This window comes from Trachypithecus francoisi, unplaced genomic scaffold (genome assembly GCF_009764315.1).
Source record: "Trachypithecus francoisi isolate TF-2019V2 unplaced genomic scaffold, Tfra_2.0 Lachesis_group10, whole genome shotgun sequence".
Classification (NCBI taxonomy): domain Eukaryota; kingdom Metazoa; phylum Chordata; class Mammalia; order Primates; family Cercopithecidae; genus Trachypithecus; species Trachypithecus francoisi.
This window is the reverse complement of record NW_022681455.1, coordinates 126,211,176-126,235,086: the sequence shown is the minus strand read 5'-3', so window position 1 is coordinate 126,235,086 and position 23,911 is coordinate 126,211,176. Positions and strand designations below refer to the sequence as shown.

The following is a 23,911-nucleotide window of genomic DNA, read 5'->3' as shown; positions in this document are numbered from 1 at the left end:
CTTATGGCTGGGTGGAATCTGGAAGGCTTCTTGGAGGAGGTGGCATTTAAGCTAGGCCTTGATGTATGGGGAGACGGTAGGGAAAAGCAGGAAGGAATTTTCAGGTGGAAGAAAAAATAGCAGCTGACATTTACTACACTGACAGTATGCAGTCATTAACTGGACTGATGCACTTACCCTTAGCAGGGCAGTCCTGCCATCCCCATGGAACGAATGGGAGAATGTGGCACAGAGAGGTGAGGTCACTTGCCCCAAGTCACACAGCAGTAATGAAGGAGAACCCAGATGGGAGCCCAGGTCTGGTGCTCTTCATGGATCTATTACATGCTTCCTTTACACCCCAGGCACCGAGCAGAGATGGGAAGGGCCAGGGCATAGCACAGAAGCAGCATGAGATTCGGCTGGCAGAAGAGCTGGGGAGGCATGAGCTCCAGGTGGGCAGGGGGCAGCCGATGGAGGAGCCCAGGATTCCCACCCAACTGCTGCATGCTGCCGGGAACCAGGGGCCGTCCCAGACTCCTGGATATCAGAGTGACCGGGTCTTTCTGGCACTGAAGGAAGAGATGCCAGCGGCCACAGATGGCTGGCTGGGAGCGTGCCCCTGAGTGGGACTGCCCAGGCTCCCATGAGCCTCTTCCCTCCGCACCTCACTAGCTGTGTGACCCTGAAAAACGAGCATGCTGTTTCCTCACCTGCAAAAATGAGAGGGCATGAAGCCAGTGCCCTCCCCCAGACGCTGCCATGAGGACTGAGGTGTGACCACAGGTAAAGGACATAGGGAGGGCCCATTCTATCCGTAAGGGGCCCCTACCGGCCCCTGCGGGCAGTCAACCCAGCACTTAACACAGGCCTCTCCAGCCGCCATGCTCCTCCCGGCCCCAGTAGCTGGGCTATGGGAACAAAGTGAGGGTCCTTCCAGCTCCAGGCAGGTAGCGTCTGCACCTGGACAGGGGAGTCGGTGAGGCAGAGGGGGAGCAGCAAAGAATCCAACCACCACACCCTGCAAGCCAAGTACATCCTCCGCCTGGGAGATGGTGGCACATTCCTGAGGCTTCGTGAGTACCCTGTGCAACCCGCATGACCATCACCCCTGGGGGAAAACGGAGACTCCCAGACACCGCATGACTGGGCCAAGGTCACACAGCTGGCGAGGGGCCGTCTAGGGGCTGTCGAGGCCCTCCTCCACCAGCCGGGCACCCAGAGGAAGGGCGATCAGAGGAAGCCAGGCAGAGGGGAGCAGGGATCAAACACCCAAATAAGAAGAGAGTTTTGCAGGTTCACTTAGCTTCAAGGAAAAAAGCCTCCCCTTTTCTCTAAGCGGCTGCCCCCCACCCCGGCCCCCCAGGAGAGCGCTGGAAACCGCCTAAGCCGACATCTGATGGACAGGGATTTGTTTTAAGCTCTTTCTACCCACTGGACTATAATCATCAACCGTTCGCGACCTCTCCACAAATGACTCTTTCTCCCCCCTGAGTTTTCAAAAGGCAAAAAGCTTTAAAAGCTGCAGTTCAAACAGGCAGAGAGGTGCACAGAGAGAGAGGGGGGTGGGCGGGCCGGCGAGGCAGCCAGGAGGGGCCAGGCATGGGGGGTGGCGTCGTCCCCCTGCTGCTGGCCTGGCTGACCTGGAAGAAAAGGCCTGCAGGTGAGGTGCCTGAAGGTCAGGATGGGAAGGAGCGGTCCTGAGACCAGCATCCCCGCCCATTCTCTGTCACTGGAGCCACCCCGAAGGGACCTTGGTAGCCAGGGCTGCTGTTCATTGAAGGCTTCTCTCGTCCCTCACCCCAGCCACCTCTCAGCCCGAGGACCTCAGTGGCCCACCGCCAGCTTTACTGCCCTCACCATGCGCCACTGCCCCGGGCCTCAGAGTCTCGCTCACCCTCTCTCTGATGGGACTCATGGCGCTACCCACCCTCAGCGGGCTCTGTGACTCTTACCCTCTGGCTGCCTAACTGCGCCAGTAATACAAGGCCTTCATGCCAGGAGTTCTCCTCCCCAGGGAGCTGATGGGGCAAGGGAGGTGATCGGGCAGTTTGGGGAGGGGTAGGTTGAGAGTTCCAGCCCCACAACCCACCCCAGGTCCCACCTGAGCAAGCAAGAGGGCGCGAAGTCCACACACACAGCCCCATTCCCCACCTCCCGGGTCACTGCAGGCACGAGAGGCCCTGCCTGGGTTGCACCCACCTCCAGGAGCCCCATGGCCAGGCTAAGGCAGAGCCCTGCGGTACAGCAAGCCCGGTACCCGCCGGCCACTTTCCTACACGGGGTCTGAGGGCAGCCTCCCCCGCCTGCCTAGAAGCGGCCCAGGCGCAGCCAGACCGCGGGGTTCAAGGGTTTTCTACCTGAGGAAGCCAACCCAGGCTTCTCTTCGGAGTTGACAGCATGAGGAGGCGGCGCTGGGGAGCACGTGCGTGGCCTGAAGGTGATGGGGCTGGAGGGCGAGATGGGGTGAGTGTGGGGCCAAGTCCCAGCCCCGGGTGGGTGGCGCGCCCCAGAAAGTTCCACCCCGGAACCCCCACCCTCCCGTCCACGGGGCGGTGAGCTGGGCACTTACTGAGGTTCTGGAGCAGAGACGACCAGGTCTTCATGCCCAGCATCCTGCGCCGGCCCCCGGGCCGCCGGACCCAGGGACTCTAGGAGGGGCTGCCCAGCATGGCCTGCGGCAGAGGCGAGCAGTAGGGGCGTCACGGGGCGGCAGAGGACGGGCCCGGAGGGGGCGGAGACGGGGATGGAGCCCCGGGATTCTGCGGGGGTGGGGGGCACGGAGCAGCCGGGGCGTCCCTGCGCGGTGCGCCCTGCCCGCGGCGCGGAGCCCGGGGAGGGGCCGGGGCGCCTGGGGACCCCGCAGCCGCTCACGCCGCCCCCCGGCCCCGCGCCCCCGGCTTCACGCACTGCCAGCCGTGGCCGCGCGGCCGCCTTGCAGCCACCACCTCGTCCCCCGCCCGGCCGGCGCCGCCTCCCGCCTCCCTCCCGCGCCGCGGCGCCCCCGCCGCCCTCCCCCGCCCGCGCTCCCCGGGCAGCCCCCGCTCCCCTGCACTTGATAACGCGCTTGTCAAGACTGCTGAGTTGTTCCTGACCTCTCCCCCGCCGCTGCTAATTAAGGCTCCGCCGTGACAGTTCAAGTGCCGAGCATCAAGTTTGCAGAACCAAAGCCTCTAATTGGGGCCGCTTTTCATTTCTCCATCCCCGGGGCTGGGGCTCCCCAGACCTGGGCACTGGCGCATTTTTCTTTGTATTTTTCATCAGGGAGGAGGGGGAGAAGGAGGACAGGCACCAGGAGAGGAGGGCAGGCAAACAACCAAAAGCCTGAGGGTAGGGAGGGTGGAGGGCCCCCTCCTGCCCAGCAAAAGCCAGGTGGCAGCCACAGGACACCTCCCTACCAGACGACCTGACATCGCCTCTAACCCAGTCTCTGAGCTCCCTGACCTAGGGCTTTAAGGAGCTGAGCCCATCCCCCAGGAGGCGACTGCAGGGGACCTCCTGACACCCTGTGCTCTGGCAAGGAGGGGCAGACCCGAGACTGGGTGCTGGGCGCAGAAGGTGTGTGTAGCTCTGGTGCACACAGCCCTGCGAGCACAGCCTCCCTGCCCCTGTGGGGAGATGTGCTCAGCCTCCCACCCCACTCCCCCGGGGCCCGCTGGCCTCTCCTTTCCAGATAAGTGCTGTGAGCACCGAGGCTCTAAGTGACTCTTCAAGCTGCCTTTCTCCTCCACCGCCTACTAAATCAAGCTGCGCTGAGAGCCATGGGCTGGGAGGAGAGCAGGAAGGAGGGGCAGGGCTGCCTGCTGCTCTCAGGAGCTGGGGAGGGGTGAGGGCTGGGAGAAGGTCCGCGGGGAGGGGAGATGGGGAGGGGAAGAGGAGGCCCAGCCGCTGGGATGGAAGAGGGGAGCTGCAGGAGGTCCAGTGAGGCTGGCTGGCGAGGCCTCTTAGCTCAGAATCCTGGGGCTTCAGGCAGCACAGGGATTATGGCTATCTCAGCCCTCTGACTGCAGCCTGAGAATTCCAGGTGATCCTAATTAAAGGGGTGGGGGCTTTCCTTTGAGCCACTACCCAGGCGATTCTTATGACAAGTCCAGTTTGAGAAACAACCATGTACACCGGGGGTCTCGAACCCCTCGCAACAGATGAGAACCACCTGGGTGCTTTTAACCCACATTCCCCCTCGCCTGGGCCTGCCCCCGGACCAATGACATCACACCTCTGGGCATGGACCCAGCCACTGGTATTTTCTAAAGCTCCCTGGGGTTCCAATGCGCAGCCAAGGTAGAGATCCTTTGTTCCAAACCAGTGGCTCTCAAAGCGGGGAGGGGGCTTTGTCCCCAGGGCATAGTGAGCAACCAGTGTCTGCAGACTATTTTGATTGACACAACTGGGGGTCACAGCGCTGCTGGCACCTGGTGGGTCGAGGCCAGGGATGTTTCTCAACACCCTGCAGCGGACAGAACAACCCCCACACCAAGGAATCAGCCAAGCCCAAATGTCAACAGTCCCAAGGTTGAGAAACCCAGGGTGAGCCAATCCCCCACCAGGCAAAGGCCCTTCAGGAACTGTCCTCCACTGCGCCCGGCTCGGGGCTTGCCTGAAGCAGGTGTTCCCTAAGGGTGCAGGGAGACACGGCCCCTGGGTCTCCTTCCCACTCGGGAGCTCCCTCCTTCCCACCCGGCTGGCTGCCGTCAGCCTGTGACTGTAACAATTGCTTCCTGTGTTGAGCTGAAATCTCTTAACTTCTACCCCACTGGGCCAAGCCCTTTCCCATCTGTCATCAGACTTCACGTCCTTATTTGCAGCCCACTCTCACGGTCCCCTGGGTCTGAGCTGCTCCAGCAGACTCTCCCCACCCCTACCCTGGCTTCCTCAGCTCCTTCTCCATTGCTGTCCCTGGTTATGGGACGTTCCTTGGCCTGTAAACATCCCCCTTAAAGTGCAAGACCACAGGACCGTGTCTGCGCATGGGTGCTCCGCCCTGGCCTCCCACACCCCCAATCTCTTCAAGTCTTGGAAGTGACATTAGCTCGGGCAATGAGAGGTCACTGCCGGCTCCTGCCCAGCTTGGAGCAGCTGAGGCCTCATTCACCCTAACCCTAACAAGTGAACTCCCCCACTTTCTGCTTGTCAGTTTACGTTTGAAACAGTTTTGGGCTTTACATGAACTACCTTGCATTTTACCAAGTGCTTTCTTCCCATTGTCTAGGAGATTAGCAATATAATGCGGTTTCCAAGGCCAAATCGTCCAGCATCCCTCCCTCGAGGGTAAGCCCTGGCGGTCACCCCTGCTGGACAGGACAATTTGGGGAGTTTAAGAAAATAGGCCCGGCGCAGTGGCTCACGCCTGTAATCCCAGCACTTTGGGAGGCCGAGATCAGAGGATCATGAGGTCAGAAGATCGAGACCATCCTGGCTAACACGGTGAAACCCCGTCTCTACTAAAAATACAAAAAATTAGCCGGGTGCAGTGGCGGGCGCCTGTAGTCCCAGCTACACGGGAGGCTGAGGCAGGAGAATGGCGTGAACCCAGGAGGCGGAGCTTGCGTGAGCCAAGATTGCACCACTGCACTCCAGCCTGGGTGACAGAGCAAGACTCCGTCTCAAAAAAAAAAAAAAGAAAGAAAGTACCAGGCTGTGCCCCACCCGTGGGCAGCTGTATCAGAATCTGGAGGAGGGGCCCAGTGTGTCTCAAAGCACCCCGGGTGGTTCCAAGGTGCAGCTACGGCTGAGAAGGGCTGCCGGATGGATCAGGGACTCAAGGCCTTCTCCAGGCCAGCCCATTTGACCTTGAACACACTTGGTGTTTCAGGCTGGAGTGCCTGTAGGGGAGTGTTTATCTGGTCAAGGGATGTGGGCCAGGAGCTTGCATCCCCCCGACAGCGTGTCCTTGCTCGTCGGAGGCCAGGCACTGGGTGAAGGTATGTGCACTGCGGGGCCCTGGGAGCTCACGCACCCCAGCAGGAGGACAGGATCCCAGGGAACAGGGTCTGCTTTTTGGTAGAAACTCTTTGGGAAGCTCCTGGGAGGAGCCAGAAGCCTGGACTGAGATCCAACCAGGCCATCCACTCACTGCGTGAGCTGCGGGAACAGCTCAGCTTCCCTGCGTGTCAGCAGCCCGCTCTGTGAAGGAGGGGTGAATGCCTGTTCAGCCTTGCACAAAACAAGTGCTCAAGACCAAAGAGAGAAAGCCGCTGGGAAGGAGAAACAAGTCTTAGCAGTGACTTGCCCGAAGCCACATAACTTGCAGGACCTCAGTATACTCATCTGCAGGATGGGCAGACTGGGCTCGGTGACTCCCTGGAGTCCTCTACCTCTAATCCAGCCCTTGGCATGAATTAACAGATCCCAGCCACTCCCCACTAAGCACATAGGCAAAAGGACCAGGCAGAGAGTGGAAATGGATGCCCTGGTCTCCCCAGAGTGAAAGGGCAGCTGGGTGGTTTGTGCTGTAAGCCCCTAAGAGCCAATGGGATGGTGATGGGAGCCAACAGGAGCCCAGGGAACAGGGCTGCCAAGTATAGTTGTCCAGACTGTTCACTGCACAAGAGCTCCTGGAGGAAATGGCAAGTGGGAGCTGAAACCCAATACTCACTCTACTCTTCAACAAGCACCTGGGCATGGGATGGGTCTGCCTGAAGCAAGGGGTAACTTCTAATTTGCACAAAGGAGCCATATGGGCAGGTGGTGGCTCTGTGGAGGGGCACCCACAACTCCTGGATACATGTGGAGACACAGAGGGTGCCCGGGGGTGGCGTTTGCAATTGGCAGGGTGGTTGTTCTAGATAGACTCCGCCTGCCTCCTGACTTCTCTCGATGCCATCTTTCTAGGTGAATGAGCACAGGCGGTGTCAGAGGCCACTGTGTAAGCAGAGGATGATGAGCCGAGGCACCACAGGCAGCAGCTGACGGAAAGCCTCAGTCCCTGCCAAGGCCATGGGCATAGGGTGGCAGGAGCGAAAGCGGCCAATACTCCTGAGAGAGGGGAGGGCACTGCTTGCCCCACCCAGACCTGTGGGCAGGCAGCACGGTTTCTCCAGAGCAGGGAGATGGGTACCTCCTTGCTGAAGGTGAAGGAACACAGCTCCCGTCTGGCCTTGGATGGAGGGTTAGCAGTAGAAAGAAGAGGCCCCAGGCTCCCTGAACCTGAAGCGACTTTGTCCCTCCTGCAGTACAGAGAGCCTCATGCTTTAGGAAGCACCAGGATCCCCAGCAGTGCTTGGGAGAACACAGCCTTGCTCTGCCACCCAGCATTTCTCATTTAGCAGGTCTGGGGCGGGGCCTGAGAATCTGCATTCGTAATGAGTTCCCAGGGGAACCCCACTTTAGGAACTGCTGCTCTGGTGGGATAGCCACCCACAATGTGATAGCCACCGCAGCCTCCCTGCTACTGGTCAGGAGCGCATCAACAGGAGATTCTCCTGGACCGCGGGCTTCCATGCCCAGCTCAACCAGCCTCTCCATCTGGGCATCCTGATACCTGGGACAGGGCCTCCATCTCTCCATGCCCCCTTCCAATGCCCTCCTGCTAGGGCAATGTCTGCTCAGCTCTGGCTGCCCTGGGGCGTATCCTTCAGTTCCAGCTGTCGAGTGCTCCCCTCCAGGCACCTGCACCTGGAGACCCATTCTCCAAGCAGGGCCTCATTTACCTGTGGCCTTACAGCTCCTACCTCAACTGTGTTCCCTGGGCTGCACTCCTCCCTGCTCCTTGAGGGCAGGACTGTGCCTTTTCTGAAATGTCCCCTGGCATCCAGCCGGGAGCTAGGCAGGGGGTCCCCGGAGCTGGAGGGGGTCCGAAATGGCTGGCCCAGTCCCAAGTGCTGGGAGGCCAGGTCAGCACCAGCTGGAGCTGCAGAGGGGGCTCTGGGGAAGCCTGGAGCCGACTGTAGGGTCTGGGGAGTCAGATCACACCTGAGCACCTCACTAGAAGACAGGAACCAGGGTGCACCAGGATAGCGTCACTGCTGTGTGCCTCAGTCTCCTCACATGTAAAATGGGGTCCATAATAGCTACTTCAATCTCAGACAGAGAATGTATGAAAATTACACATCACCAATGCTACCACATCTCAGGATCGAGTGAGGCAGTATATGGAAAGGCTCCGCACAGGGCCCCGCACACTGCCAGCCCTTAACAAATGTTGGTTGCTGTTATTTCTACTGGAAAGCAGCGTTAGCACCAAGCCTTGGTTATATTCTCCCCACGCTCAGGATGGCTCCCTCCACTCCTAGAGTCTGCCGCTCTGCCCAGCCGGGCTGAAGCTGGATGCCTGTGGGGCAGGGGCGGGGGTGGATCGTCCCCAAGTCTCCTTCCTGAGGCAAGAGGACATGAGGACCTGGCTGGCAGCTTCACCCAAGGAGGCAGGGGGTGCTGTGTGCAGGTGGCCCCGGGGCCCTAGAGGAGCCCGTCCAGCCCTCGCCCTCGCCCTCGTCCTGCTCTCTGCATGCCTGAGCTCAGCCCCCACCAGGTCCTGGGACGATGACATTTCTCATCACCACGAGGGAGACTGTGAAGCCTGCTGTGCTGACCCTACCGGACAGAGAAACCCAGGATGATCTGTATCCCAGCCCCAGGTCAGGGACCATCGGAGGCAGCCTCTCCCCTCCCCTGCAGTGGGCAAATGCTGGCACTCATGGCCAAGCTGGTAGCCGCAGTCCAGTCTAGGGGGAGTCTCGCCATCCCCTGTCTCCCTGCTACCCGGCTCAGGGTGGAGATGGCTCCCTTCTCTCCTCCTCCCAGAGCGACTTCCTTGCTCTGGGGTCCTGACCTTGCCCAGATAAGCTCTGACGGGGCCTCTACCCTTTCGCTCTCCCCATCCTTATCTGACTATGTGTGATGCAATCCTGACAACCTCTAGGGCAGACCCCACTGCCCTTTCTTTTGGCGTCAGAGGCAAGCAGGAGGCAGGAACTGCCCGGCTCACCCCCACAGCCACCCTGAGTAGACAGCGATCTCAGGACGCTTACTGCTGAGGTTCATTTATCAGAAGATGCTTTCGAGCCCAACTGGCTAAGTGTTCCAGAAAGTAAGCTGTGGAAGCCCTTGGTCAGCTTTTCTGTCGGGAGTTGGTTTCTTGTGACTCAGCAAGGGAAGGCCCATTTTGTCCTGGGCTGGGCTGTGAATGGCATCTTCTTTGAGAACACAGCCTGCCCGTGGTCTCTCCTGTGAGTCCCACCGTTCCTGGCAATGGCGGGGCTTGGGAGTGTGGTGGGTCACAGAGGGCAGGTTCTCCCCGCCAGGGCCCTGGGTCACCACAGCAGCCTCCTGGTGGGTCTCTCACACCAATGCTCACCCTGCTGCAGCCTCCCTCCCTAGAAATGCTTAATCTTCTTTAAATACCACTTAGCTGCCTCAAGTCCTTTCTGGAAGCAGAGCAAAAATGGCAGACCACACACACACACACACACACACACACAGAGAGAGAGAGAGAGAGAGAGAGAGAGAGAGACAGAGAGAGAGAGAGAGACAGACAGAGAGAGAGCAGGAAAATGACTCTCTCCTCCCTGTCCTCAGGATGCTTGGGGATTTGCAGCGGGGTCCATACCACCCCGGACTTCGTGGCAGTGTGAAATGGTGGGCTGCGTGCTGCTGAAGGTACAAGCAATTTGGAAATCCCAGAGCATAAACTGGAAGGCAGAGAGGGTGGTAGAGACGGCTGAGCCCCCATGTTCCAGAGTAAGCTCAAAGGGTCCCACCTCCAAGTCCTTCCTCCTGCAGGGCCTCCCCACTGGAATGCCCTCTCTCTCCCATTTTGCCTCACTGGATTCTGATGCCCCAGCTCCACTGCTTCTCAAAACCAAATATAATGCTGACGACAGACCCCCTTTGCACCCCACAACAATATACCAGAGGTCTGGCCCAGGTGTCCTCCACAATACTGTCCTTCCTCTCGGTGACCCTCCTCTGAGCCAGGACTGGGTTAACTCAGGGAGGCACAGCTGCTCTGGACACAGGTGAGGATGAGTTGAGAGGGAGGGCCCGCCGCTCAAGTTCAAATCCTAGCTCTGTTACTTACAACTGGGTATCCTCGGGCAAGTCATTAACCTCTCTGAGCCTTAGTTTCCTCATCTCTAAAATGAGGATGCTATGAGTTTATTTGCATTTGTAAGGCACACAAAGCAGGGCCTGACCCCAGGGGTGGGGGTGGGTCCCTGGGAGGGATGGGCCTTAGGCCAGGATGGGGGTTAGGCAGCAGGATGGGCCCCAGGCAGGCGTGAGATTGGAGAGAGAGCAGGACACTTTCACCCCCAGAGAGCTGCCTGCACGTGGATGGGTCACATTCCCCCCAGTCTTGTCAGAAACTGAGAGCATAACTCCCCACCGTGGGAAGTCTTGGGCACCTGAAGTCTCCTGTGGGGGAGGCAGCTTGTAGCGCGCCAGGCTCCCTGAGTTTGTCTCTGATCTGAGACTGAGCCATCAATTCCAAACCGGGCTGAGTTGCAGCCCAGATAATCAGGGGCCCCCAAATGAGCAGAGGCTGTGCTTGCCCTTCTGTTTCCTGGGCAGCCGCTGTAAAGCCCACACCGGCCTGAGCATGGGGTGTGAGTGGGGGCCATGGGGTCTGCTGTTAGAACACCCCAGCTCCATCCCCAGCCCCACAATGAGTAGAGTTTCTTTCTTCCTTCCTTCCTTCCTTCCTTCCTTCCTTCCTTTCCTTCTTTCTTTCTCTCTTTCCTTCCTTCCTTCTTTCTTTCCTTCCTTCTTTCCTTCTCTCTCTCTCTCCTCTTTTCTTTTCCTTTCTTTTCTTTTTCCTTTCCTTTCTTCCTTTCTTCTTACACCAGGTCTTGCTCTGTCTCCCAGGCTGGAGTGCAGTGGCACAATCTTGGCTTACTGCAGCCTCAACCTCCTTACTGCAGCCTCAACCTCCTTACTGCAGCCTCAAACTCAAGCGATCCTCCTGCCTGCCTCCCCAGTAGCTGGGATTACAGGCATGTGCCACCACGCCAGGCTAACTGAGTGGAGTTTTGGAGTCTCTGTTTCCTCACCTGTAAAGAGGGACCCTGGGGTCACCTTGGAGGAGAATGAGGTCCTGCTCTGAAGGGATAACCATCCAATCTGCAGGTGTTTATTGCAGCTGCAGGGCACTGGTCAGGCCATCACCCCAACTCTCTCCTCTGACGCTTACGAAGCCTCGTAGGATGCACCCGTGTCCCCATTTACAGAGGAGGAAATGGAACATAAGGTGCCTGCACAGAACCTGGCACCCAGAAGGTTGAGTTGTGGCTCTCCAGAAACATCTGTCCACACCCTCACCCTCTGCACCTGCACAGGTGACCTTATTTGGAGGCAGGGGCTTTGCAGATGTGATTAACTTAAGGCTCCTGAGATGAGCTCATCCTAGATTAGGGTGGGCCCTAAACCTAGGGAGGAGTGCCCTTGTAAGAAACACGGAAGGAGAGGCAGACCCACAGAAGGCCACATGATGACGGAGGCAGAGCCTGGAGTGACGCATCTACACGGCAAGGAGTGCCAAGTATGGCCGGCACCGCCAGGAACTGGGAGGAAGGCTGGAACAGATCCTCCGCCAGAGCCTCCAGAAGGAACCCGTCCTGCCGGCACCTTGACTTTGGACGTCTCCAGAACTGTGGGGGAGTCAGTGTGTGTTGTTTTGAGGCCCTCAGTTTGGGGTGATTCATTACAGCAGACCCAGGAAACTCATTTGGTGTCTGCCCAGGAGCCTGGATACATGGATGCTCCCGGGAACATGAGCCCAGCCAAAAGGGCACTGTAGGCTCACTGGTCCCCGGATCCCGCTGGCAGCAGGGGAAACTGAGGCCCAGAGGCATGCCTGGCCGGCCACCCCTCCTGCCTTGGCTTGGAGCCATTTGCTGGCTGCTCCCCTGCCACATGGGCAGCCCTCCAGGGTCACTGCCTCCACCAGGGCTAAGGGTGAGGAACCAAGGGCCTGGGGCAGCCTTGGAGAAGCTCAGAGGGTATGAAAATTACACATCACCAATGCCACCACATCTCAGGATCGAGTGAGGCAGTGTATGGAAAGGCTCCGCACAGGGCCCCGCACACTGCCAGCCCTTAACAAATGTTGGTTGCTGTTATTTCTACTGGAAAGCAGGGTTAGCACCAAGCCTTGGTTATATTCTCCCCATGCTCAGGGTGGCTCCCTCCACCCCTAGTGCCTGCCACGCTGCCCAGCCGGGCTGAAGCTGGATGCCCGCAGGGCAGGGGGCAGGGATGGAATCGTCCCCAAGTCTCCTTCCTGAGGCATGAGGACCTGGCTGGCAGCTTCACCCAAGGAGGCAGGGGGTGCTGTGTGCAGGTGGCCCCGGACCCTGGAGGAGCCCATCCAGCCCTTGCTCTGCTGTCTGCATGCCTGAGCTCAGCCCCCACCAGGTCCAAAAGTGTCAAGCAAATGAGGCTGGCCGTGGTCAGACACCCGGGGGTCCTCCCCGAATTGGGTGAGGTGCGACCACCTTGTGCAGAGGGAAAAGGAGGTCTAGTGAGGGAGGGCCCCCTGCCGGATGAAGCAGGATCCCCCACAGGAAAGGCAGTGGCACCCTCTCTTCCTGGCCCCCTGGGCTCTAGATTTCACATCAGGAACTGCCCACCTAAGCCTGGTCTTATGGGGTGTGGGGCACAAACCAAGCCCCGTCCTCAACAGCTGGGGCTTCAGGAGCCACCCTCAGCCCTAGGGTCACCACCTGAGGGACCTGCTACCTCTACCCACCGACCTCCTGATGAAAGAGGTACCCTCACACCTAAGCTGGGACCCAGCCCCCACAAGCAGCCCCATACCCCAGCCCTCCGCCCCTACTGCCTCACTTCCTACGTCCAGCCACCCCGGCATACATTGTCATTGCCTGGCACGCCCTGGACGCCCGATGCTGAGTCCTTTGTACACACTGCATCCATGCACAGAGCGATCTGCCCAGCCTCCACGGAGGGAAGGGAGGTGGAGGAGGGTGGGCAGGCTGCTCAGGGCCCCTGAGCCACCGTGTGACTTTACCACAGAGCTCCCCAAAACAGCGTTTCTTCACACCCCCATCAGCCATGTCAATGTCTAAATCTAGAACCTTCCTCCGATATGGGAGTCGGAAAGGACTGCCTTGCAGTTGCTAACCCCATGCCCCTATTTTACAGGTGAGGGACGCAGACCCAGGGGCGTCCGTGACTCATCTGTCCAAGATCACAAAGAATCCTGGTGTCCCTCTGCCCTGGACCAGCAGCATTGGGGACACAAAACCAAAACACAGAGGTAAATTGCCAAACCACACAGCCAGAGACAGCAGACAGCTCCAGGGAGGACCCTCAGTGCCCAAAGGGTGGGGTTGGAGGCACCGAGCAACCGCCCAGCCCCCAGCCAGCACTGCAGCACTCGCCTAGCCCAGCGCCTGGCAGAGGGAGGGGCCCGATCCCCGTTTGTTAACAAAACGAACAGGGGAGAGAGAACACTAAACCGCCGCCACTAACAGAAAAGACACCCGGAGTTCTGCCCACCGCCCACCAGGGGTTTCTCTCTCCCAGGGCCTGTGCTGAGAGTCAAATCCTTCTCTGAGTTTCAGTGAGGCCTTAAGGAGAAGACCACAGGCCTCCCAGGGGGAACAGCCTGGGCCCAGTGGGGCAGGGGATTCCAAGGAAAGAGGGAGGCCCTGTGAGATGCAGCAGCAACCCAAACTTCCAGGAGAATCTGTGTCCTTTAGACCAGGGGCTTCTGGGCCCCGCTGGGGTAGCTTTGAAAAATCCCAGTAGCCTTGCCACAGTCCCAGATCAACCAACTCAGAGTCCGTGGGGGTGTGGCCTGGCCATCCACATTCGTTAGAGTCTGTCCCCAGGTGATGCCCTGAGCTGCCAGACAGAGGGAGAGGTGGGGGCCGGGGTGGGAACACACACGCTCAGCACCCGCTGTTAATTACCAGGGCCCACTGGCACGTCCCAGCTGATGAGAGTTGGGTAAATAAATAAATAACCGCGCTGGCAGGGTCATCAAACATCATCACATTAGGGACGCGAGGAGTCAGACAGCTTGACTCTCAAAACATAATCGGCTTAATTGCGGGGCCTCGATGCAGGCCAGGGTGGCAAACGGCTTCAGCACTCCCATTCGTTTCATTAAAATCCAATTATTCGCGCCGGACACAGGTCTCTCTGGCGGGGACAAAGATGCATCTTCAGCCATGGTCTAACCTGACACCGAGACACGGGCCTTGGGTGGGGACGCATCTTGCTTACAGCACATGGGTCTGGCCTCCCTGGAACCAGAAACTCGGTGAGGGAGGAGGCAGGCAGAGACGGGCCTCTTGGGTGGCCTCTCAAGCCAGGTGGCCTGTTATGAGGAGCCTAGCAGTGTGACTGTGGGCTTCAGTGTCTCCACTGGGCAAACCATTTGTGGTGCATCCACACAATGGTACACTACTCTGCAACAGGAAGGAACAACCACCAGCGCACGCACCAACTTAGATGGGTCTCAACCCTGCCACACTAAGCACAGGAGTCTTTGCACTGAATGCCTCTATCTGCATGACATCCTAGCAAAGGTGAAACAACAGAGTCAGAAAACAGACCCATGGCTGCAGGGGCTGGAGGTGCGGAATGACCACAAAAGGACGCCGTGGAATTTGCTGAGGCTGGAGGCAGAATTGTGTAAATTGTGGTGGTGGCTTTGCCAATGTATATGACTGTGAGAATTCACCGACTGGTATGCTCAAAAAGAGTGAATGCTCTTGTGCATAAGCTATATCTGGATAAACCGGGTTTATTTTATTTTATTTTTTTTTTTTGAGATGGCGTTTTGCTCGTCACCCAGGCTTGAGTGCACTGCTGCAATCTTGGCTTACTGCAACCTCCGCCTCCCGGGTTCAAGCAATTCTCCTGCCTCAGCCTCCCTAGTAGCTGGCATTATTGGCACACACCACCACACCCAACTAATTTTTGTATTTATAGTAGAGACAGGGGGCACGGGGAGGTTTCATCATATTGGCCAGGCTGGTCTCAAACTCCTGACCTTAGGTGATTGGCCTACCTCGGCCTCCCAAAGTGCTGGGATCACAGGTGTGAACCACTGCACCCAGCCAAACCTGGCTTTTAAAAAATATGTAAGTTGGGCCGGGCATGGTGGCTCACGCCTGTAATCCCAGCATTTTGGGAGGCCAAGGCAGGCAGACCACCTGAAGTTGGGAGTTCGAGACCAGCCTGACCAACATGGAGAAACCCCATCTCTACTAAAAATACAAAATTAGCCGAACATGGTGGCATATGCCTGTAATCCCAGCTACTTGGGAGGCTGAGGCAGGAGAATCACTTGAACCCAGGAGGTGGAGGTTGCGGTGAGCCGAGATCACACTATTGCACTCCAGCCTGGGTGACGAGTGAAATTCTGTCTCAGAAAAAAAAAAGTCAGGTGCCTAAACTAGAACTGGCCACAAAGTACCTACCATGGTAATGGGGTTCCCATTACATGGGAACAGCTGGGCGCAGCTGTATGGTTCCGATTCTACACCAAGGGGCTGAAGGGAGAAGGCCACTGGGGCTAGGCCCTTCCTTTTGGGCCAAGCTGGGAGCCCTGGTGGGCATGGTGTGGCAGGAAGGGGAGCAGTGGGCAGAGGCGGCACAGTCCAACTTTCTATGTTTTATTCTCCACCAGGAAAATGATTATTATTGTTGGCATTGTTGTCATCATCAGATTTGCAAGGTGGATCTTCAAATGCAATCCTTATATTTTGCAGGAGACAGGATCAGAGAAGTCAAGCGATCTCTCCAAAGTCACACAGCAGCGATCCAAACCCCAGGCATGCTGGTCCCAGTGCCCCCAGCTCACAACCACTACACCTGGCCCCCTCCTCAAAGGCTACCAGTGTTTCCTGAATGCGTCTAAGCTGGGCTGGGAACAAAGCATTTGGGCTTCATAAGCGTCCATTCCGGAAGACAGGGCAGGAGCCATCGCTCACTCCGATTTCCAATCAATTTCACTTGGCGAGCGTTGCTTACTTCATCTGGGCCTATGGAAATTGGATTCTCAGGTAACCCTGTGGCCAAAGGTGGCCAGACAGGGCCATGACTGCAGCTGGATCTGGGAGCTAGGGCTCTGCTCGTCCCCACCCCCCATGCGGCCTCGGCCGGCTGCTGGGAGGCCCTGAGGTTTCCCAGTCATCCCTTGGCTTTGTTTTTCTGGGCCCTTCCAGGCCCAGAACCATCCAGAAAAGTCGGTTAGGCCGGGAACAGCTGCCTGGCACCTCTTGAATGGCTCAGATGTGGTGCACGGTGAGGCCCCAAGCCAATAGGCTGCCACTAGGTGGAATGGGCACCATTAGAGTCACAAAGACCAATTAAAATGAGAGGAAAAACAGCCTTCCGTTCTCCCAGGGCACCCCGGCCAGCTGCTCCCTGCTCCCACCTCACTGGCCCCAGGGGCTGCTCCAGGCCCGGTTTCCAGCCCGGCTCCCTCCTGTGCCCGGCCACCTGCCTTTGACAGAGTCAATATTGACGCCTGAGAGGCCTCCCGCTCAGGCGAGTGAGGGCTGGGGGGTGGAGGGGCGGGGAGAGGCAAACAGCTCCTGGATTTTCGACTCAATTGCTGCGAGGAGAGATGAGAAATTGCCTTTCTGACCCAAAACCGGAGTTCACAGCTGCACTTCATTACCGATTTCTCCAGGAGGCCCTGGGAGAGGCTCGGCTTGGGAAGGACTCACCTGTTAGCAGCAGCTGCCGCCTGCCCCTTTCATAAACACGTTGGTGGTTTCCTGCCCGGGGTTGCAGGGCTGGGGATGTGGGCGGCGTGGGGCGGGCTGCCAGTGGTGCCCCCGGAGCCCCCCTCCATCGCCGCTGCCAGTTTGCATTAACTTGGCAGATGGAGGGAGGATGAGACGCCAGATAAGTGTGCAGGAGGGAGAGGAAATGGCCACAGGGTCGGCTCTGCTCACTTTAGAAGGGACCAGAAGGTGAGGAGCACATCTTCGCCCTGGGGTCCCGCCTCATCTCTCGGTCTCATGTCCACTGCACAGGGCTAACAATAGCATGACAGATGACTGCAGCATCTCCAGGTACACAGTGGGCACTCAGCAAGTGCTCTCTCGCCTCCTGGCTTGCAGCTGGCCTCTCCGCTTTTGAAACACCACCGTTCAACATCTGGTCATCACTCAAAGAGCACAGGGTCCTGCACTCCAGGGGTCCTCCACCCTGGCTGCACGGCAGAATCATCTGGAGAGCTTCCGGAAAGATCCCGAAGCCCAGCTGTACCCCAGAATCCCTAAGCTTGGGCCCAGGTATGTTTCCAGAGCTCCTGGGCAGCTGGAACACAAAGCGAGGCTGAGACTCTCCGTCTGGGATCATTATTATCTGGACCTTCACGTCTGCACATCTTTTTCCAGAGAAGGTGATACGGGCAGGTGGCAGAGCCCAAAGCTCAGTACACTACTGGGAGGAGGCAGAGGGCTGATGAGCCCTCGCTGGCTGCCAGGTGCTCTAAGCTTCCTTCCCAGCTCTGCTTCTCCCTCTGCCATTAAGATTTGCAATCCTAAGCCACAGCAAGCCCTGAGGTATCAGTGACTGCCTCGAGTCGCCCACCAGGAGCTGACAATGAGAAGCTATGTGACCCTGGGCAAGTCACTTGAGCTCTCTGGACCTTTGCTGATGAGCTTGGCGACTGAACCAGATGCCGCTGAGCTGTGCCTGAAAGGCACCTCGGGGTCTGACCTCACGCCTAAAGATGCAGATGGCTGCTACCTTCGGAAGCAGTGGCAGCAGCTCACTGCCAGTCCTTCTTCTCAATTCAGCCTCCACTGAATTGAGTGATCAGTGGTGATCCTACTGGGTGATCCTACAGAAGCTCCGAGCGCCACAGAGCCTCAGTGGCCTATCTGGTTAGCTGGAAGATGTGACACCTCACAAGGTTGCCGTGAGGGTGAAATGAGGAAACAGGCACCGAGCAGGCGCCTGGCCCATGATGGTGACAGCTGGTGACAGCTGGTGTGTGCTGAGCACCTGTGTGAGCCAGCTCCATAGCCAACCTGAGTCCTCCATCCTCCCAGCGCACCAGTGTGGCTGGTTCTTTTAACTGCCCCATTTTTCAGATGAGAAAGTCAAAGTCCAGAAAGGTCATCTGCCCAAGATCAAGTGGTGAATCTGGGACTTGAACCCTGCATTGTGAGCCCCAGCTCCTGGCCACCACACGCTTATATGAGCCTTCTTCCAGTGGCTTCTCAGGGCCACTGGGGCCTCAGAGTGGCCAGAACAGACAGTGGCCCAAGAAAGAATCCTTGTGGGGAAACAAGGCCCAGAACACGGAGGGCCTGGGGTGCTGCACACTCCTACCTAGTGCCTTCTTCCTTGCAAAGCAGGCAAGGTGGGCCCGGCATGGCCCTGGTTGCTGGGAGGACCCACAGCACGCAGGCCCAGAAAGCAGCAGGGCAGAGGGCCCAGTGTGAGACGCCCAAGCAGGGTCACTGCCCAGCGTAGGCTGCTTTGTGTCCTGGCTCAAAATAGAGGCTCAGCTCAGGGTATGTGGCCCATGGGGCACCTGACACTGTGCTGGACGGGTCGGAGGAGCCAAGCTGAAGGGGATGGGGTGCAGGTGAGCAGGCACACAGAGCAGGAGGGTGTGTCCGTGCAGAGGGAAAGGAAGGCCAGATGGGGACAGCTGGAGCGGGGTTGCGGGCCCTGGGAGGAACCTTGGGAAGCACCAATGAGGAAACTGAGCCTGAGACAGATGAGCCAACCTAGGTGCCCAACGCACCCAGGAAGCCAAGCGGAACAGGACGCAGGCTACCACCTCCACCATGCCTGCTCTTCCCTTGTTCCTCAGTTCCCCAGGGCTGAGCTCCAACACACAGTAGGTCTCCTGGCCATGCAGGCAGAGAACCTGCTCAATGGTGACTACCAAAGCACCTGCATCCTGCAGGGGCCAAGCCCCGCCCGCGCTACCCTCTGCTGTCCACTCCTGCTGCTGTCGTTCCACACGAGCCCAGTCATCGCAGAACCCAGAGCCAACGCCGGGCCCACTGGGGGCTCCTGGCAAACAGGAGAGCCACCAGGAATGCCAGGGTGGGGGGTGGGCATCGCCCACCCATGCCTATCCCATGCCAGGCGTTGGTCCAAGAGCTTACAGCCAGATCATCTCCAGCACTATGAGGTTCAGTTGTTTTTATCACTGCTTGACAGATGGGGAAACCGAGGCAGAGTGTTGCAGCCACTGCCCAAGGTCTCACAGCTGAGAGACCATGAGGTAATCAGGCCATCTGGTCCCAGAGCTCCCACGTTTAACTGATGAGTGGAGGATGCAGCAGAGGCCTTGTTGTCCTGGGAAATGCAGGTCCTCCAGGGAACAGGCCCTGACGTCGCAGATCTGACGCCAAACAGCTCCCTGCCTGGTGGGATGCCAGGGCCAGGCGGGGCTCTCTGGAAGCAATACTACTACCAATCAGGCTGCTGACAGCGCTGATACCAGCAGCTAATGTTTACAGAACGCTCACTGTGTGTGCACCCAGGCACTCTTCCAAATGCTACACGCACAGCCGTTACCCATGGAACCTCCCAAGCCTGTTAGGTAAATGCCATTATTTGCCCATTTCACAGATGAGGCACTGGCAGCACAGAGAGGTTAGGACACCTGCCTGAAGACACACAGCTACTAGGTGACAGTGCCAGGATGTGAACTCATCAGCCTGACCCCAGCGAGCTGCAAGGCGGGCCCCCAGCAGAACTCCCACAAGGGCAGCATGGCTGCAGGGGCCAATGGGAGCAGGCCAGGCACCCACCGGGGCGGCTGGTGGGAGTTCTCCCTCGCGCCAGGAGAGGGCTGCTGCTGCTGGCGCGCTCCCCGAGAGGCCAGGCCTTGCAAGGGAAGCAGAAATCTGTCGTTAACACAGTGCCAAACCCAAAGTGGCTGCTCCCAAACTGCAATCCAATAAAAGTGCGACTTGTCTATTTATCATCCTCAGGGCTTTTTATCACAGTGCAGATGGCTGCTACCTTTGGAAGGCTCAGCAGCTCGCTGCCAGCCGCCCGCCACGCAAAGCTTAGCTCAACAGAATCTGGGCCTGCACCTGTGAGGGGTCTGGGGCATGGCCGCCCCCGCTTGCCGAGCACGGCCGCCAGCGAGCACACTCAGGGCTGGTCCAGCCCACCTTCCCTCGGCCTCTCCCGCCCCCTGTGCTCACAGTCGGCCTTTGCAGATCAGGGAGGGGGGTGGTTTGCTGGAGCAGGTAGCAGCACACTCGCCCCTCCACTGTGCTAGTGGCAGTGGCGGCCACACCTGGTGTCAGCCTCTAATTACCCCACGTGGCAGCTGCTCCCGGGAGAGGAGAGCAAGCAGCAAGGGGCCCCATGGGGGATGGCAGTCAGGTGTGTGGCACCCCAATGCCCAGTGCCAGGCGGCTCAGAACAAGCGGGCCCTGTGGGGTGCCACTAGCAATTCAGGCTGGAAGATAAAGCCAGGGAAGATCAAGGGCAAGACGCGCAGAAAAGAGCCCCCGCTCCCCTGCCTGCGTGCAGCGGGAAACCCAAAGCATGAAAAACTGCTCAAGATCACGGCTGGTGTGGAGCCGGCGGCACACCTGGGCCTCCTGTGACAATGTGGGCAGCGGGGAGGCGGGGGAGGCACAGCCAGCGCCGCGGGAGGGGGCACGGGTGGGACATCCCAGGGTCAGCGATCCAGAGCTTCTGCTCCCACACTGGAAACACTCCCTTAGAGGCTGCAGGGGACGGGGGAGAGGGACTGGGGCTGGGGCCCAGCACAGCTACGGCACGAGAGAGCAGGCCTGTGCTGGATGCTGGTTCCCAGCTTGCCAGTGGGTCACAGGAAGCAGCTTTTCTAGCAACATGGAGCCCGGCTAGAGCGTGTGTGCACGTGTGCATGTGTGTACATGTGTGGAGAGGGTTGAACGATTTACCCCAAGCGGACTGCAGAGGTCCCGGGGACACCTGCAACCAGGGCACTGCCAAGCCGGCAGGCCATGACCTTTGCCCTCTGGACCATAACCCAGGAAACAGAACACCCCAGAAGCCCCTGCCTAGGGTTCCCCAGGCCGTCTGGTGTCGCCTTTCCAACTAAACCAGACTCGGCAGCTCTCGATGCCAGCGAACTTCCTGCCATCTCTCTCACCTCCCTGGACAAAGCCCTTCACAGCCTCTTGAGACACCGTCCCCTGGTTGCCTTTGCTTATGCCCTTTGGGCTGGCTAGAAAGCACCCCCCTGACCGGGCACGGTGGCTCACGCCTGTCATCCCAGCACTTTGGGAGGTCTAGGCGGGTGGATCACAAGATCAAGAGATAGAGACCATCCTGGCCAACATAGTAAAATCCTGTCTCTACAAAAAATATAAAAATTAGCTGGACTTCGTGGCATGTGCCTGTAGTCCCATCTACTCAGGAGGCTGAGGCAGAAGAATCGCTTGAACCTGGGAGGCAGAGGTTGCAGTGAGCCGAGATCACGCCACTGTACTCCAGCCTGGAGACAGATCAAGATTCCATCTCAAAAAAAAAAAAAAAAGAAAAGAAAAAGCGCCCCCTTGTCTCCCAGAATGTGGCAGCCACCCTACGGGGCCCCCTTCATCACAGGAGCTCTTGTATGGGCCGGCCCAGGGCTTCTGCAGATGTGCTTTCTGGTCGCCACAGGTCACCGAGAGCAGGCACGATCTCAGCCTGTAGCAGAGCTGGGAGCAGCTGTTCCGAGAGGCTGGGGCACCCAGGCAGAGGGACCTGCCTGGCACTTTCCCTGCTGGGCCATCCGGCTCTGAGGTCCCTCCATCAGCCAAACACTAGGCCCTCTGGTGTGAGGACTCCCTAGCAGGGAAGGCAGGCGGGTGGTGGTGGGGACGCGGCATCGCACCTCCTGCTGCCAGGCCTCAGTTGTCTGCTGCACTCGGCTCACGCCACGGGAACAGCGGGAAGCATCTGTCACCTATGCTTCTCTGAGTTTTTACTGTTTGTAATACTACTACTTAAGTTTCTACCCAGAATAATAACAGTTAACGCTTATATAAACATTACCATGGGCCAGGTGGAAACGCTTTCCATCCATTTCCTCACTGGATCTCAGTAACACGAGGAGGAAGGTCATTGTCCTAGCTCTGTTTTACAGGTGGAGAAGTGGCCACGGAGAGGTGAAGACACTGGCCCGAGGTCAGCCAGTGGGAGCCAGGCCAGCTCTGGGCCATGCACTGCACTGTGCTGCCTCTTGGGGTGCAGGGACCAAAGGGAGAAGCAGGCGAGATGGGCCTGGAAAGGGTGGTCTGGGGCCTGGCGGGCCATGGTGTGCTGAGGACAGCCCCTCACGGAGAGGGCATTAGCACGCTGGGGAGGAAATGGGGCCTGCACTGGGCTGGTCAGTGCCCCCCCAACCACATTCACATCCACCTGGAACCTTAGGCTAGGACCTTACTGGAAAGAGGATCTTTGCGGATGTCATCAATCAGAGATCTCAGATGAGACCATGCCGCTGTAGGGTGGGCCCTCGATCCAATGACGGGTGTCCTTATAAGAAGAGAAGACAGAGCTCGCAGGGAGGACGCCACGGGCAGATGGAGCCAGAGGTCAGGGTAATGCGGCCACTAGCCGCGAGACACCATGGGTCACCAACAGCCACCGGAGCTTGGAAGGGGCAAGGATGGATTTCCTCCGGGGGCCTCCAGGAGGAATCAAGCCCACCAACACCTTGATGTTGGACTTCCGGCCTCTGGAACTGTGGGATAACACATTCCAGTCCTTTTAAACCACGGCATTTGTGGCAACATGTTACTGCAACCACTAATACAGGAGCTACTGGGGCAGCCACTGCCAAGCAAGGGGGCCAGGGGCTGCCTCTCCACCTGAAGGGTCACCTGGCCCACAATGCCACCTGGGTGCCCTCTGGGTTTGCAGCAGCAGGCACAAAATCTAACAGCAGTCACGTCACACCTGTCTCCTGCCAAAAATTCCCAATGACCCCTCGGCCAGATCCTAGATGCTGTGCACCACCCAGTCTCAGTTTACCCCCTGTGCTTCCCAACACATCATCCCCTTTAGCCTGCCTAAGGCTCCCCTCACCCTGTCCCTTCATTCATTCATTCATTCATTCATCATTCATTCATCCATTCATTCAATAAACATTTGTCCATCACTTGCTGGACACCCAGCACTGGGCCAGGATGCAGCAGGGAACAGGACTGAAGTCCCTGCCCATGTGGGGCTGACGCTGAGGCGGGGCCAGGATGGTAAACAAGGAACACAGAAACAAGGAACAGTATTTCAGCAACCGGGGGCCCCACAACAGAAACAAAGGCAGTGAAGGAGGTAGCAGAATAGCTATTTAAGGAGGAGGGGGCAGCAAAGGCCTCTCTGAGGAGGTGATACCTGAGCTGAGGCCTGAAACAAGGGCAGGACTAAGTTCTGGGAATATTCGGCAGAAAGAGCTCCAGGCCATCCACAACAGCAGGTGCAAAGGCCCTGAGGCAGATGTGGCTGTTTGCTGTTTGGAGACCAGTAAGGTGGTCAGTGCGGCTGCAGCAGGGGCCCACGTGGAGGTGGAGATGAAGCTGGACAAGGCTGCTAGAAGCCAGAGCATGCAAAGCCTTTAGGCCATCGTGAAGAGTTGGGATCTTATTCCAAGCGGCACAGGGAGCTGCTATGATGTAGAGGGTTTTGGCAAGGGAAGTGAAATGGGCTCTCAGATGTTCTAAAGTGGTCCATCTGGCTGCTGCAAGGAAAAAGCATTGTAGGGGTTAGAGGGGAGGCAGGGAGGTCAAGGAGGAGCCCACTGCCATCAATCCTGGTGTCTTTCTCTGATCCTTCCTTCTATCACAAGAGCCTTTCCCGGAAAACTCCTACACATCCCTCAAGACCCAGATCAAATGTCCTCTGTTTTGTTTTGTTTTCTGATTTTTGAGACAGAGTCTCACTCTGACACCCAGGCTGGAGTATAGTGGTGAGATCTTGGCTCACTGCAACATCTGCCTCCCAGGTTCAAACACTTTCAGCCTCCTGAGTAGCTGGGATTACAGGCGCACAC

At 58.2% G+C, this 23,911-nt stretch overlaps 1 protein-coding gene across 4 annotated transcripts in view; it reads right to left on the bottom strand.

The window, feature by feature from the left end:
- The window catches only part of GSE1 (Gse1 coiled-coil protein), a 508,837-nt gene that overhangs the window by 212,986 nt on the left and 271,940 nt on the right, over nt 1-23,911 (bottom strand). Inside the window, exon 1 of one of the 4 annotated variants that reach the window (XM_033219207.1) lies at nt 2,552-2,932. The exons of the other annotated variants lie outside the window; for them this stretch is intronic. Within the exon in view, the coding sequence (XP_033075098.1) occupies nt 2,552-2,594 (43 nt within the window). The 5' untranslated portion in view covers nt 2,595-2,932. Of the gene's footprint in view, nt 1-2,551; nt 2,933-23,911 lie in introns of those variants that run through there. 4 annotated transcript variants of the gene reach the window in all.